Genomic DNA, 18,036 nt, shown 5'->3' on the forward strand with positions numbered 1-18,036 from the left:
CCCCCCTAGTCTATAAATGCGAACTTAAAACAAACGGTAAGGTTATGTAATGATTTATTTTTCATTTTAATATTTTAACAATATTATTTATATAACATATTGAGTCCACACCTGTGGAGTAACGGTCAGCGCGTCTGGCCGCGAAACCAGGTGGCACGGGTTCGAATCCCGGTAGGGACAAGTTACCTGGTTGAGGTTTTTTCCGGGGTTTTCCCTCAACCCAATACGAGCAAATGCTGGGTAACTTTCGGTGCTGGACCCCGGACTCATTTCACCGGTATTATCACCTTCATTTCATTCAGACGCTAAATAACCTAGATGATGATACAGCGTCGTAAAATAATCCAATAAAATAAAAAAAATATAACATATTGCAGTAATAACATCGGCAAGTTGATTTGTTGATTTTTTCACGGCTTCCTTAATGTTACTTGCATCACGAATGCAGTAACTTTAGTGGAGTTGTAGAGTTTACTTAATTTTTGCAAATATTTAAAAACAATAATTAACAGTGCAATTTAAGTGAAATTGCAGTGGTAAGTTTCCAATTTATAATTATTACTATAGTGAACGTCTCTAAAAATAATATGTTAAAAGTCTAAAGCAGTAAAATCAATATGTCACTTAAGCGGTAAGAAGAGGGAAATTGTTATGTGTGTTAGGTTGGGAATACTGAATGTTAAATTTTAGACTTTCCGCGGATTGGTTTTGTGCGGAAACCAAGCAAATACGCACGATCTCGCACAAATGTTATTTGTTGTGCTTGTTTTAATGTTTCTACGGGCGCGCTTCCGAACAGGGGCAACGGTATTTCCTCTAAGGTTAGAGCCCAGTTTAGGTGTGTGTATTAATAGAAAATTTGGGGTTAGAAAATATTGAGAATAGGACGCATGACATTTTTTCGAGTAAAACACACACACACACACACACACACACACCCTAAACTGGGCTCACCTTAGGGGAAATCCGCTGCCTCTGTTCGAAAGTGCGCCAAAAAAAAGTGCATCAAAGAATCAAAAGCTAAACAAGTAATGCATGATTAATGTTATACATTAGAATCAATAAAGAGAAGAACAATTTGTGTAATTTGTTTTATTAATTTTTTTTTCCGTCAAAATGATTTTTTCCTTTTACATTTAACCTAAATACTGAACAAAATACCCATCTTACGCACTCTAGTTTCCTCATCCAGTCCCGTCAAAGAGTTTTATTACAAACTCTTTGAGTCCCGTATATAAATGAGTTTGAATTCCCGCCTGATTTGCAAAGTCGAGCCGCTAGGAGCGCCACATGCAAGACCTCTTCCTAATCCTATTATCAGTCACGAAGCTCAATAAACAACTTGGAACATAATCAAAAAGGAAAGTGGACGATCAAAAAGTAAAGTAACTAACTATACCCTTATATCTAACAATACAAAAACGTCAGACCCAAATGAAATTGCAAATATATTTAACAAATATTTTCTTACAATAACTGATAACCTCAACATCCCCCAAGATAATGTTACAAACAGTTTAGATTCTTTAACACAATATTTTCCAACAAAATTCCCAAATATTCAAATATTTACAACAAACAAACAAGAAATAATTGCAATTATTAAAAATCTAAAGTCAAAAAACTCCTCAGGGTATGATGAAATAACAAGCAAAATATTAAAAGCGAGTTCACATATTATAGCTGGGCCATTAAGTTATTTATGTAACTATTCAATGTTCAATGGTATATTTCCTGAGAGATTAAAATATTCAGTGGTTATTCCTATCTTCAAAAAGGGAGAAACAACGTCTCCAGAAAATTACAGACCCATATCACTTCTACCAGAGCCTTCTTTAGTTACTAAAGAAGGCTCTGCTTCTACCAGTTTTCTTCAAAATCTTTGAAAAAGTAATGTATAAAAGATTATATCATCATCTAGAAAGATACAACATTTTAGTCCCAGAACAATTTGGATTTAGGAAAAATAAAGGCACAGAAAATGCAACATTTAGTTTAACTGACAAAATTCTGGAGGCAGTTAATAAAAAATTACAAGTTGGAGGGATTTTCTGTGTTTTATCCAAAGCATTTGACTGTATAAATAATAAAATGCTGCTAGATAAATTAGATTATTATGGAATTAAAGGTGTTGCACACCAATAGTTTCGCTCATAATTCATAGATAGGAAACAGAAAGTTGAAATTAATACAACTATGAAATCTGCATCGACATGGGGAATTATTAATAATGGAATTCCTCAAGGATCAATATTAGGTCCCCTACTTTCTCTAGTATTTATAAATGATCTTTTTTTTTTATTTTACTAGGTTATTTTACGACGCTCTATCAACATCTTTGGTTATTTAGCGTCTGAATGAGATGAAGGTGATAATGCCGGTGAAATGAGTCCAGGGTTCATCACCGAAAGTTACCCAGCATTTGCTCATATTGGGTTGAGGGAAAACCCCGGAAAAAACCTCAACCAGGTAACTTGCCCCGACCGGGAATCGAACCCCAGCCACCTGGTTTCGCGGCCAGACGCGCTGACCGTTACTCCACAGATGTGGACTAAATGATCTTGCCCCCCTAATAAAAGAGGTAGGCATCCCATATTATTTGCAGATGACACAAGTATAGTAATTACAGCCAATAACTCCAACACATTCCAATCTTCAACAGAGGAAATTCTCTTCAAAATATGTGACGTTCTCAGTCAATAAATTGGTATTAAATTGTAACAAAACTAACATAATTCAATTTAAATCCTGTGCAAATTCAACCTCGCAAATTTCTAGCGCAATAATTAACAACAGATCCCTATTAGAAACAACGACGACCAAATTTCTTGGCTTAAAAATCGATAATGTGTTAAATTGGAAAAATCACATTAAAGAAATTACTCCCAAACTAAATTCAGCTTGTTTTGCTATTAGATCTATGCAAAAGATAGTAAATATCAATACCTTAAAAACAATATACCTTGCATACTTCCACTCGGTAATGAGTTTTGGAATAATATTCTGGGGAAATTCCACAGATAGTAACAGTATATTTCTATTACAAAAAAGAGTAATTAGAATAATAGTAGGTGCCAAATCTAGGGAATCTTGTAGGACTATTTAAAAAAAAACTACCAATAATGCCCATGGCTTGTCAGTACATCTTTTCATTAATAGTCTTCCTCGTATGTAATCGTGAAAACTTTGTAACTAATTCAACAGTTCATAGCATAAATACACGTCAAAAAATGACTTTCATACTCCATCGGCAAGTCTATCGTGCTATCAAAAAGGAGTGCGTTATATGGCAGTAAAAATGTTTAATAGCCTCCCTATCGATATAAAAAATGAAACTCAAAACATAAGATTATTTAGGGAAATTAAAGAAGTACCTAATTTCTCACGCCTTCTATTCTGTAGGTGAATTCATGACATTCAATAACACTTCATGAAATTGATACTAAAACTATGTGTTATAGTAGTAGACTATATTGTAAACCTCGTCTGTATATATATTTCATCTAGACTGTGACTATAAATTAAGACTTTATAATAGTATTAAGTTTTTTGACTTGTTCCATTTTCTAGCTGTAAAGCAATGTATGAATACCATGGAATGTTAATAAATACAATACAATACAATACGTAGTAAATATGTATCCATAAATAGTTGCTAACCACTAGGATCGCTAGTATCGCTTCATTACAGACAATGCGAAATAGTATTGGCACAGTCTATAGTTCCTAGCACCCTCACAACTCAGGGGCGTATTTTGCGGACTACCGGGGCTACCGGCGGTAGCCCAAGGAAATTACAAAAGAAAGTTTATAATATAACATAATGTAATAATTTTGTATTACCGTATTAGTTTTACCACAGTAATTAAAATTAAAGTAATTGTTAGATTTATATGCGCTCTCTGCTCTTGAAAAGAAACAAGTTGTCAAGGCGGCATCATTGGAGAAACCGCTGCTGCGAAGGGTAGCCTGTGACCGTTCCGCTCACGTCGCACAACTGCCCGTCCCCCGCTCCCTCCTGTTTCCATCGTGCACTGTAGGTGGGTGAGTTGCCGCTCTCGTGATCGGTTTCTTGGAAGGCGCGAAGCAACAATATGCTTAGTACGATAGCTCATTAATGTGATTGTGTTCTTGCAGTGCAGTATTTTAAATTTGTGATTTGTTCGAGTGTCTAAGAGTTATATTAATTGTGAATTATTAAGTTTTTAATTTCCCAATTAAGTGATATTGTGAAAAATATGGCAGAACAAGTTTCTGGAGAGGTTTGTGTTGAAAATGACTGTGTAATAGAAGGTTTATTAAAAGTGCCTTTTAACCGTCGTACACACAACGAGGAAGTTGAAATTGTGAAAATGGAAAGACCAACTCCTGAGTTAAATTTGTCCATGGATGTAAAAGAAAAACAGCGTGAGTACATACGCCATTTCACTTCAACATCATATGGTAAGTGGAATTGGTTGTGTGGTAGTTCTAAACTCTCTAAACTATTTTGCTGGCCATGTTTGTTATTTAGCCGCGAAACTAATGTGTGGTCAAAAGAGGGGTTTTCTAATATGAACTCCCTTCGAACGGCAGTCCTAAAACACGACAAATCAAAAGCTCATATTTATAGTAGCATGAACTTTGCAAACTTTGGGAAGACATGAATTGATTTACAGCTAGATAAGCAAAAAGTTCTACACATCAACCAACACAATGCTCTTGTGAAAAAAAAAAATCGGGAGATTTTACTGCGTCTTATTAACGCAGTCTGCTTTCTAGGAAAACAAGAATTGGCTTTTCGGGGTCATAATGAGAGTGTGGAATCAGACAATAGAAGAAATTATATTGAATATTTAAGTTCCTTAAGTGAATTTGACCATTTACTGGCCAATCATCTTGAGAGTTCAACAGTATTCCGTGGTACTTCTCCCGCAATTCAGAATGACTTAATATTTGCTATAAGTGGGGTTATGATAAAGAACATAAAATCTGAAATAGAAGAAGCACCTTTTGTGGCCATTGTTGTTGATGAAACAAGTGACTGCTCTAATCAGAGTCAATTGTCCACTGTTTTAAGATACGTCGACAGTACTGCCAATGTTCAAGAACGGTTTATAGGATTCACAAATTTCAGTTCGGGCAAAACTGCTGCTGCTTTGTTTCAGCATGTGGAAGGTGTTATAGCAGAATACAATGTCGGCAATAAGTTAATTGCACAGACATACGATGGTGCTTCAGTTATGGCGGGAAATATTAATGGCTTAAAAACAAAAGTTCAAGAAAAGTATCCTCAAGCACTATTTGTCCATTGTTACAGCCATGTTCTCAATTTAGTTTTGCAACAAACTACTTTATCCATTCCAGAATCCCGCATTTTTTTCAAAACACTGTCGGGTTTAGCTGCATTTTTCTCATCATCTCCTAAAAGATCAGAAAAACTCAAGGAATTTATGAAAAAGAAACTCCCAAAAGTAGCACCAACTAGATGGAATTTTACATCTCGGCTTGTAAATACAGTAAAGGAATACAGAGAACAACTGACTGCTTTCTTTGAAAATATCATTTGTAATGACTCTGAAGAAAACTGGGATGATGATGTAATTGTGCAGGCTCAAGGATATTTGTATTTTTTCACACATTTTCAGAATATATTTCTTCTTGAAGTCTATGCTAGAGTGTTCGCACATACAGATGTGCTCTACAATATTCTTCAGACAAAAAGTCTAGACATAGCATACTGCTTGCAAGAGGTATCAAAGTTAAAACATACTATATCCGAGTTCAGACGTGGTGGGTTTCCGTCCATATGGAGTAATATGGAAAATGAAAATTCTTCAGACAATACAATGGAACCACCATTAAAGCGAAGAAAAGGAGATGATGAATTGAAATACAGGCAGCTGTACTACAGCATACTAGATCGTATGCACATGGAAATTACTGACAGATTTTCTGATTATGGAAAGCTTCAGTTCACACATCTTCTAGATTCTCAAAAATTTTCTGCTTATAGAGAAAACTTCCCGAATGAGGCACTAAACAAATTATTTCAGTCCTATAACAGTCACTTTGATCAAGTACGTTTGAAAAATGAATTAAGTGTAATATATTCAGCAGAAGTCTTTGATTTTTCGAACAAACCTATCCATGAAATATTATCTGCCATATATGAAAACCAGCTGAACCAAGTTATTCCTGAAGTCCTTAAATTGGCAACATTAATTGTGACAATACCAGCTACGTCAGCATCGGTAGACAGAACATTTTCTGCGTTGAAGAGAATAAAATCCTACTGTAGATCAACTCATACACAAGAACGTTTATCCGGCTTGGCACTGATGTCAATTGAAAAGTCATTTCTACAGAAACTTCGCAAGCGGCCCAACTGTAATTTCAATGACGAAGTCATCAAAGTATTTTCGTCCCAATCAAGACGTCTGGAATTCACATATAAATAGGTAAGGAATTTTATTATAGGGTTTTAAAAATATATTTTGTGTAATAATAGGTTCAGTGGTAGCCCAGACCCTTAAACCAGTATACGCCACTGTCACAACTCAAGCTTCGTGACTGTATGTGATTCCATGCTGGTATGAATGATAATAAACTTCGTAGCTATCGGCTTAGCTCAGTCGGCAGAGCGCTTACCTGCTGAACTGGAGTTGTGACTGTATATACTAGACTGTGCTGTGCTATTATATCGTGCGAAATTTCGCAAGATGTCCGTCTTGGTATGAAGTCTTTGGTTGAACCAGTTGAACACGTCGCAACATGTAGACACAAAATCTGCATGTATTTTAATTTAACGTTCGTTTCAACTTGATTCTTTCAATATTCTCCATGACTGTATGCGTAAACACATGGAAAATTGAACCGTGTAGATGTACCTTATGGGAGAGTAAACAGCACAGATCACACATAAAGCAGAGTCTGCTCATTTATTTTATTGGACAAAGTCACAATTACAATATACAAAAGAAAATTTTAAATACTTATGCCATAAAAGTTAATTTAAAATAAAAAGACAACATGAAAAAGTGAAATACAGTTATGAATAAAAATGCCTGTTTTTCTTTTCGATTGGGTCGGTGATTTTCCATTTCTATACCATTAATTCTACAGTCTAATATATACAGTTACGAAGCTTAAGTTGTGAGGGTGCTAGGAACTATAGACTGTGCCGGTACTATTTCGCATTATCAGTAATGAGGCGATATGAGTGATCCTAGTGGTTAGCAACTATCTTTGGATGCATATTTACTACCTATTGACCTTCGTGACTGTATATACTAGACTGTGATTATTCCTAATGGAATACGTTCACACAAGCGTTTCTCTTTGTATTGTGATACGATTGGGGCAGGGCTTGGCTTGAAAGACGCCAGAAGAGAAAATGGCGGACGGCGTAGATATAGATTTGTATGCTGATGATATTGAGCAAGATTTTGCACAGGTATTTTCTACTTATATACATAATCTGCTGCGTTTAGCACTACGATAACCAGTATAGGTGTATATTTTAAGTAAATGATTGCACTGTTGATTGTAACACTACTAAGCAGTTGGTACAAAGCGGTTTGTCTGGTTTAGGCCGACCGGTTTGGGAATTGCGCTATCGTGAAATCCATATACATGTAATAATTAACTATTCATTAATTGTTTTAATGCCAATATGTATATTATTTTATTTCTCCGAAGTTCCTTAGGTTATAAACTATACTATGTAATGACATACATAAATTATGAAAACTTAATGAAATGAACTATTACTGCAGCTTAACCATAGTCAAGCTTCAATTTTGTTTGCATGTTTGTAAATTGTTCAAAGACCAAAGATAATTTTATGTATATGTCATGAACATTAAGTTGTACCCATCAAACGTCATGTTAATTCAAAAACTTATGTCGTGAGAATTTTGTGTGCATATTTGGTACCTATTATATGTTTATTTAGTCGCAATATATTAATGGAAAACACTAGTCTAAATACCAATTGGTGGCGCTACTCTTGGTTTTGAGTAAGCACCTTGAAGAGCGATTGACACCAGTAAATTTGTATGCGTGCTGTCTCCTTTAAGTTCAAGGAGGGCGGCTGTAAGCCTCTCTTCGTGCGTCTCTGTATCGTTCGCCCCCGGTGGAGAAGTATTAACATGCTGGTTTGCGACGTCGGAGGCTCGGGTTCAATTCCTGTTGAGGTGGGATTTTAATTTTTTTCCACTACCACTGCTGAAAGAAATTATGCTATTTATTTATTTATTTCTTCCTGTAACCACTACAAGTTCCCGTTGACAAAGAGTACCATGATACAATAAATATAGAGTAGGCCTAAATGCCTTGAGGCTTAGTGAAACATTGTTGTTAGAGTGCAAAATAACAATTTGTTATTAGCTTGTTTTTAGGGAATTATTGGATTTTACCGTAATAGTTTTGGTTGCTATTGACGACGGGACGTAAGTCACATTGTTCCTCTAGGAAAGTAAGTGACGTTTCATTCTACAATAACATAGCAACAGATAAATGAATACTGAAAACTCGACGACCCTTCCAAGAGATCTGAGATATAATATTCGGGTGTCATTCGACATTTCTGGTATTCTCTCCTCTTCTGCGCCTGAAAGGCGGAGTTATGCTGCCCCGATAATATTAGGATAGGGTGATTATGAATAAGAAGTGCCAGGATAAACCTAACCTAATTTCCAGACCAAGGACGAACACAGGAACAATTTCCTTTAAGGAAAACTTCCTATATTCTAACTGGGATCTCATAAACTGTAGCCAGAAGCTCTGACCATTATACCATGAGGCTGATCAACAGATCTGATATTAAATCATGTAAAATGAAGAAATATAGGGGACTGTGAAGGACGTGTAACTCGCAATTTTGAGAGAGACAAAATTGTCAAAAAGTGGCAAAATTGAAGATTTTTATGATATATTTTTACAAAATTTGAATATTCAATTTAGACTACAGTCGACATTTTTGCAATAGAAATGTGCAGAAATGGCAGCTGTAGTCTAAATTGAGAAGTTAAATTTTGTAAAATTATATCATAAAAATCTTCAATTTTTCTAATAATTTGTCCACGTCTGTAGATTGATAAACTTACCGGAAAGTGTTGAAATGTTACATGAAACCTGGTGATGCAGATAATCTAAAAACTCATGCAACAGGGGAGGAGTTGGAGGTTTGAATAGTGTTTTAGAGGAATAAAAATAGGGGAAAAGTGTAGGGAACACATAAATAACATACTATAGTAGCAGTAGGCAGTTTCTTCTCATCCAGTGACCCAACAAATTCCTTTTTCTCTTCCTGATCAGTTTCAGCATTATTCTTTCTTCAGCCACTCTTTCCAACACAGCTTCGTTTCTTATTCTGTCTATCCATTTCACACGCTCCATTCTTCTCCATATCCACTTTTCAAATGCTTCTAGTCGCTTCTCTTCACTTCATCGTAATGTCCATATTTTTCTCTCATACAATACTACTCTCCACATAAAGCACTTCATTAATATCTTCCTTAGTTCTTTTTCCAGAGGTCCACAGAAGATGCTCCTTTTTCTATTAAAAGAGAGAAACGAGAGTTGACTTCTGCTGATTTTGGAATAGAAAATGACGGAATTTCTAAGCAATTTTTTTGTGGAGATGCATTTTAAAACTTAAAGCATTGTATTGATAATTGTTTCAACAAAACATTGTACAGTTATGTGGCAAATGACCTGTGAAATGACACGTCCAATGTAATACGAGTGCAAACGTTCTCCTTTCTATCAATGAAACGATTGTAGTCATATGAAACACACGATGCGATGTAATGTGAAGAACGCAGAACTGTTATTAATTCAATACTCACTGAAAAACACTTAACTAGAGCACATAATACTAGAATAAAGACACAAATATCACAATGGAACTTTCATTCTAACCCTGCCATTATGACAGACACCGACATACTTCAACTGCCAATGTAAAAAACAAAAAATCACTATCTCTTCACGACGGCCACACTCAATCGCTATCACCTTCTTCAAAATGCACACTGCTGGGATTGAGTGACTTAACATCTTTAATCAGAGCCTCCAAAGAATCTCGCAGCAGTCCCGAACAATTTTTCCTTCATAAGTATTCACAAAGGTGATCACTGATGTCTTCCTTGCGCACGTCTCAATAAGACAAACGTCCCCTAAGACCATGCCAAGCGTTCTCGATTAAGTTCGTGCATGCACCGCTCACCGGACCAACAAAGTTAAGGCTGTGATTGACAGTCAAATGACGGAAATTATTAAAAATCCACTCCTTTATACATGTTTCCAAATAAGATGAAGCAAAGTATCTTTGTCCCTCTTATTATTCGGACAAATCTCCAATCGCACTTCCTTCGTCTCACGATCTATCATGCCCAAAACCCAAGAGCCCTCAACAAAACGACTGGCCTCAAATTTCCTACGCCCAGTCTTGCATTCATCAATTTCCGCTACATGATTCGGCCCTCCAATCCTAGGTTCGTTCTTATAACGGCGATCCAGACTGTCTGAAAGAAAAATAAAACTTATAGCAAACAAAAAGACTAGAAAAATCTAACCTAACCTGTCACATATTCGCGTATGCAACGCATAATAAAAACTTTAACTAACCTAATCTAAACTATCACAGATTCGCCCTTCAAGAAGCATAACAACAGCCTAACCTAACCTGTCACAGTTTCCTTTATGCTAGTCATAATAAAAGCCTGAACTAATCTAACCATATGTGTCACAAAGATCCTAAACTAACCTATCACAGATTTCCCTATACAAGACATAACAAAAGCCAAAACTATTCTATTCTCACCTGTCAAAGTTTCGTATATATGCAAAGCATAGTAAAAGCTTAAACTAACCTGATCTGTCACAGATTCGCCTGTACGAGGTATAACAAAAGCCTAAAGTATCCTAAACTAACCTGCCACAGTTTCGTATATGCAAAGGATAATAAAAGCGTAAACTAACCTAACCTATTATTAAAATCCGGAACTAACCTAACCTAATCTAATTTGTCACAGACTCGACAATACAAGGCATAACAAAAGCCTAAACTATCCTAACTTAACCTGTCACAGTTCTATACATGCAAAGCGCAATAAAAGCCTAAACTAGCCTAACCTAACCTAACCTAACCTGTCACTAAAATCCTAAACTAACCCAACTTACCCTGCCACAGATTTGCTACACAAGGCATAATAAAAGCCTAAACTATCCTAACCTACTCTGTCACACTTTCGTATATGCAAACCACAATAAAAGCTAAACTAACCTAACCTGTCACTAAAATCCTACACTAATCTAACCTAAGGTCGGGAATACACGGACGTGCCACGGCAGTATTGCACAGAGTAAATTGTACACTCTCGAACAAGCGGTGCGCACGATACAAACCATCTGAGTAGCGCGCAAGCCTTGAACATCTTTCTAGTTCCATTCTATCTCGCGCGATTTCCGACCATGGAAAACGAAGCTTTGCTAACTGCTATTTGCGCTTTGGTAGTAATAGGATACATTTTCAACAGAAAGAAACATAGACTTACAGACTGTACAAGAAGCGGTTAGGGAGTAATTTGTTAAGTGCTATAAACTTTCAAGAAATCAGCGGCTGATTAGGACTACCTGAATGATTTCCACCAATTCTGGAGAATTATTGATGAAAATTGGGCCAAACTTTAAAAAAATCAGCAACCAACATGCGAGAACCAATCTCAAGTCAAGATAGGACAATATTTTTGTACCAAACTCACTTCATCCTTTGAAGAATGTTATTGTGGAATTAACAAAGTATGTAAAACATTATTTTTGGTTGATTGTCTGTATATGTCAGTATTCCAGGTTCGCACTGACTTTACGATTCTTAGTGACAAGGGATTCGTTTACAAGCCTTCAATACCTTTTGCGAATTTCAAAATTGGCTATCGGAGAAATAATCCCAGAAGTTTGCCCGCAATTTTCAGTGCATTAAAGGAAAATATCAAGATGAGTTAAATCATAGTATCAACATAATGTGCTTCTTTAATGAGGATATTTTAATTGCAATGCAAATAATGAAACATTGAGAGAATTACAGTTAAAACATTCGAAATATCACACCAAGAAAAATCAATAATATTTCGAAGTCGCATTGTAACAAAGAAACACATACAATAAAACTACAAACACTTTCTTTTTCGAGTAATCAAAATTTGATTGCCAAATGATGTTTTTTAATTTAAGTGTACAGTCAAAACTTGTATTTTAAATCGGCCAAAGAAAATTATTTTAAAATAAAACATAGGAACTGCAAAATATATACAACAATTACTACAAAAATTGTTATTCAATTCATTAAAAATAATAAGAAAAAAGAGAAGGTATTAAACGTGCTGGTTTTGATTATCGGAGTAGCCTATGTGATGAACATTTTGGGGATGGAGTTTTGACTGGATGATGTTGAAGAGAGCCAAGAGACTTTGATTCAAATCCGGAAGTGACATAGTGTAGTGTAGTAAGAATGAAATTGGAGATTTTGTCATTGAAAGGTCGGCTTGAGAAGACTCTTGAGTCGGAGGATATTGTGATTGTTTGGGAGCTGAAGCATAGAAAGTTGAGGGAGTAATTGGTTGAGTACATTGTCTAAGATAACCCATTTGGGAAGAAGACATCAAATAAAGGTGCAGATGAATGAAAACATTCTTGTCAATAGTAAGTAGGCATTTCAAATAAATTTCGTTTTAATTTCACCAGAATGTCATAAATATCTTGCTGAATCCCTTTCCAAGTATTCGCACAATATGCTGTCATTTTCGATGAAAGGAAAGCAAAATGATTTGCCATCACATTGTTTAACAGTGATCTTTAACCTCCCGAAAGCCATCGGCGTGGTTCAGGCGATAGAGCGTTTTGTCTGCTGATCTGGAATTGCGCGCAAGCATGGGTTCAATTCCTGCTTGGGCTAATTATCTGATTGTGTTTTTCCGAGGTTTTCCTCAACCGTAAGACGAATGTCAGGTAATCTATGGTGAATCCTCGGCCTCATCTCGTCAATTGCCAACTCGCTATCACAAATTCCATCAACGCTAAATAATCTAGTAGTTAATAGAGCGTCGTAAAAATAACCAATTAAAAAAATTAACGTCCCAGCAGAGGCTTGTATAATTTCAACAGGGGTTGCCAGTAATTCTGTACTATCATGCTGCTTTTTCGCTCGTTTTGGAGCCCTGTCTCATTTTGTGTGTTCACTGACACGTTCCGTTGTTTTTATTATAATAGTCAATATCACCAAGATTCCACAAGACAGGACATAATTTATGAGGTCCAATCTACTTCAGACCACTCCATTCTTGAGGTGTGCGAGCTTCACGAGACAAACGGCAACGAACCCGTCCACACTGCGGCAACGAATCCCTTTGTGTTCGCGAAAAAAACCGACAGGGGACGGATCACTGCGTGGCATTTGAGGGGTGCGCGTTCTTGCTGCAGCGTGTGCTTGAAATCGCGTACAAACGAACGAACAAAGCCTCGAATTCTGTTCGACCCTTGTTGCATTACTGCCACAGCGTGTCCGTGTATTCCCTGCTTAATCTGCCGATAGAATCCTAACCTAACCTCTCACTAAAATCCTAAACTAAACTAACCTAACCTGTCACTAAGCTCCTAACCTAATGTGTCACTGAAATCCTAAACTAACATAACCTGTCACTAAAACCCGAAACTAACCTAACCTGTCACTAAAATCCTAAACTAACCTAACCTGTTACTAAAGTACTAAACTAACCTAATCTCTGATTAAAAACTTAAAGTAACCTAACCTAACCCGTAACTAAAATTCTAAACTAACATAACCTAACCTGTCACTAAAATCCTAAACTAACCTAACCTGTCACTAAAATCATAAACTAACCTGTCATAATAATAATAAACTAACCTAGTATGTCACTAAAATTCTAAACTAACCTGTCACTAAAATCCTAAACTAATCTAACCTAACCTAATCTCACTAAAATTCTAAACTAACCTTATCTGTCACTAAAATCCTAAACGAACCTAACCTAACCTGTCACTAAAATCCTAAACTAAACTAACCTAAACTGTCACTAAAATCCTAAACTATCCTAACCTGTCACTAAAATCCTAAACTAATCTAACCTAACCTAATCTCACTAAAATTCTAAACTAACCTTACCTAACCTGTCACTGAAATCCTAAACTAACCTAACCTAAATGTCACAAATCCTAAACGTAATCTAACCTGTCTCTGTTAATTACGTAAGACATAATAAAAGTCTCAACTAATCCAATCTGTCATAACACTCCATCTTACCTCTGCACACTTCTCTCAGGTATGAAAACCAATCCGCGATCATTGATTCTGCTATATCTGCTACATTCTTCTCATCACACTCCCTTGTTGTTTGGTAGTAGGAAAACTTAATTGCAAAACCATACATTATAAGAATTCTCTTGGTTGACAATCTCGAACGACTGAAAAATGTGTTATTTGCAGCAGACAACTTAAATGTTCCCTAAACCTCATGGCCACACTTTTATTATTATTATTATTTTTTTTTGACAAATAAATAAACTGTATTTGACTCCAGCGAAATTGAGTTACAGCAATTCCCCACAAAGTGGACACTCCATATTTGCGGGAACCAGACCTTTCTCTCGGCATCACAGTTGCGCTTCATTTTCAGTATTAACAATGCTCAGCTTAGTAAGATTAAGGCTGGTATTCATAGTCGACACTTTATATCACCACTTTGCAAAGTGACATTTCTGACGAAAGTGGCTCTTTCATATTAGTGCTATTCATAGACGATTGAAGAAGTGCACTTTACAAAGTGTCACTTTATGCCAGCAAAGTCTAGAGTTTCAATTTGGTTGGTAACAGAAGTCCCACAATGCCTTGCAAAACAAGTAAACAAACAATAACAAATTAATGTGTAACCCACAGATTATAATGCTTGTGATTTGAGTTGGGAGCCTAATTTATCGCACAAGAAAGAAAATATATATTTAAAATTATTTTATTTCAGTTTCTAGTTTTCGCTGCCGATAGTTTAGATTATTTCAGTCAGTTCAGATATATAATATTTTATTAAATAGGTAGTGATACTGCTGGTGAAATTAGGTTAGGTTTTGTACAGTACATAGCTGATCCATTGATTTATATAGTTAGATTAAGTTTTGTACATATCTTTTTCATTGATTTATATCGTTGAGTTAGGTTTTGTATGTATCAGTTCCACTGATTTATATAGTTAGGTTAGATTTTGTACATATCTTCTATTGGTTTATGTAGTTAGGTTAAGTTGGACTGGGTAGGTTAAGTTTTGTGTATATATTTCATTTATATCGTTAGGTAGTTTTTATATGTACCTGCTTCATTGATATATCGTTTTATTCCCTTTATTTTTATTTTTGTCTTTTTCGTGAATAGTGAATAGAGGTCAAAAGAATGAAATAAACACATTAGGCCTATTGCTGCTATTATTATTATTATTATTATTATTATTATTATTATTATTATTGTTTTCTCTCTCTCTCATTTCCATTATTCAGGAATATTTTTAATGCCAAATTTTTCTACAATGCAAAACAAAATAGGCCTAATGGTATGAGATCTCTTTTCATGTTGAGGTTATGACTGCACATGAACTCATAGACAAATAACAGAACTAGAGACAGTATCTCAGCAAAAGCAGCCTATCAGATGTATTGCTTACCGGCGTGAAATCAGAATAATGATTATATGAACATCAAGATAAATCTTATCTCAAAATACAGGTAGTCAAAGAAAATAAAAATCGTTTTAAACCTAATATAATTACGAATCTGCTTAGAAAGCAGGCACGTGAGATCTCGCAATGCTAATTTAAGATAGTTACGCCTACATTAGATTGAAGTTAGTTTAATAATATCTAAGTTAAAAAATTCGTTTCCGTAATAAAAATTAGGTTATATATATATATATATATATATATATATATATATATATATATATATATATATATATATATATCTACGAATATCTACCTACATATCACTTCAACGAATTGAGGTTATAAATATACGAACGTTACTACAGAAATATTATAGATATTAATGTATGATACATATCTGTAGCATAGAATTTTAATGCAGTCAATAACTGTATTATTGGAGGCACTGGCAAACGTCTATTATTCGTTTTTGTCAACAGGTCATCGAAAAGATTAGCAATCTCAATAACAGTTTTTTTATCAAATCGGAATCTTTTTTTAAAATTCTATATCAATATAAAATTCCACGGGATTGTCTTTAGGCCTATCCCTAATGTAGCACTTTCCTACATTGTCCACTAATTGTGCCACCTCTCCCGCATGTTCTAATAAATAATTCGATAACTTCCAAGACGTCCGCCATTTTTCTACAAAGTGGCACTTTCGGGTCGAAGTGTGGTCGGAAGTACACTTTCATCCAAAGTGATCCTTTGCACCGAAGTGTCGACTGTGCAATGGAAAAGTGATAATTTGCGTCTTTCAAAGAACACTTTAATCGAAAGTATTGACTATGAATACCAGCCTAAGACAACTGTACCTACATCAGGCATTTTGATAGCTATGATTGTATTATACTTTAAAAAATCCACTCAAACATCCCGCTGGAACATTGCAAACTAACGCGAAATGTTCGTGATGCAAACTAGCGTGAAACATTCATAATATCTGATAGTTGGTACGACATGTAAGACGGCTGAAAGTGCAGAAAGAGAAGTCTCTCAATCCTCATTCAACCACAAGCAAAATTGTATTTAACTTTTTGTTTTAAATATCTTGAAGACAGAAACATGAAGGGTCAGCAGGACTGTATATCATATCTCGAATAGCCCTCAGAAATTAATGACATTACTTACCGTTCAGTCTCTTTATACAGGGTGGAAGTGAAGTAACCTTTCAGATTGAAAGAGGCAGTATGGTACTCTGAAATGAATAGAAAATCTACATTACGTTTTGTGATTAAATTCACGATTAGAAAATTAAGTTTGAAGTTTCTGCAGCCCAGCAACATCACCGCTCACACACTCTTCTCGTGATACAGGATGTAAAAGGTCAACAAACACGGTGTGTCTTGCTAGATGAGCTGTTCTCTGGTGCTGTGTTGCAACCAACTTGCACTGTGCAGTGGCTTGAATTAAGAGATTTTTAAAATTAAATTTACAAGAAAACCATCCACACTATTGAAATATGCCAGACATAAATTATTCTTTATTAGTTTTCCTATCGATAGGCCTGTGTACAAAAATCACGATCCTATTCGCAATAGTTACCCATTTGGTTGTTAAACATCTGAGAAAAACATTTTTTTCTGAAAAAAAAAAAAAAACTATGAACTTCCTCCAATATGATATTATAGTTTTTTTTATAGAACATGAGCTATTCGCTCTGAAAATCTGCAAGGCTATTTCATTTCCACTCTGTATATGTATATACAGTGGAAGCTCTTAAGTTTGACATCCTATAGTTCGACTGCTTATGTAAGAGAATTAGACACGCTGCCTGTACAGGCACCAAGAAATGGGTTTGCCATTTGAAAGGGAATTTGTTCTGTGTCTTGTAGTGATACTTTGGTTAAAAGAAAACATGATTAGGACATCCATGTTTAATCACTGGTTTTAAATTAATGAACTGCTATAACAAAACAAACAGAAAACAAAATCAAACAAAAAATTCTTCGAAATAATAAATGAAAATACTGTACTTGTTGTAGTACCCAGAAACAAATGTGATTGACTTTTTCACAATAAATAATAATAATAAAATAACCTTATAACAATAACAACAACAATAATAATATTCAAAAGGGCACATTGAAATTCAGTAGCTGCTTGATCCTGATAATATTCGAACACTTGCTTGTGTTCATCATTAACAAATCTCTGTTGACGGATGTATAGGATAGCTTTCTCTATTGCTTGCAATCCTTGTGTATAACTGAGTTTTTCAACTTTATCACTATCTTCAAAATCACCAGTCTGTGGCAACAACTTCGATTTTGATATGTTACTTGAGG

At 35.3% G+C, this 18,036-nt stretch overlaps 1 protein-coding gene across 6 annotated transcripts in view; it reads left to right on the forward strand.

Moving 5' to 3' along the window:
* The first annotated feature begins 7,300 nt into the window (after positions 1 to 7,300).
* Positions 7,301 to 18,036, forward strand: part of Cpsf6 (cleavage and polyadenylation specificity factor subunit 6) — a 75,086-nt gene continuing 64,350 nt past the window's right edge. For all 6 annotated transcript variants that reach the window (XM_069830554.1, XM_069830570.1, XM_069830560.1 and 3 more), the window contains exon 1: positions 7,301 to 7,435. In XM_069830554.1, coding sequence (XP_069686655.1) covers positions 7,376 to 7,435 — 60 coding nt within the window. In that variant the 5' untranslated portion in view covers positions 7,301 to 7,375. The remainder of the gene's footprint in view (positions 7,436 to 18,036) is intronic.

This window comes from Periplaneta americana, chromosome 1, assembly GCF_040183065.1.
Source record: "Periplaneta americana isolate PAMFEO1 chromosome 1, P.americana_PAMFEO1_priV1, whole genome shotgun sequence".
Lineage (NCBI taxonomy): Eukaryota > Metazoa > Arthropoda > Insecta > Blattodea > Blattidae > Periplaneta > Periplaneta americana.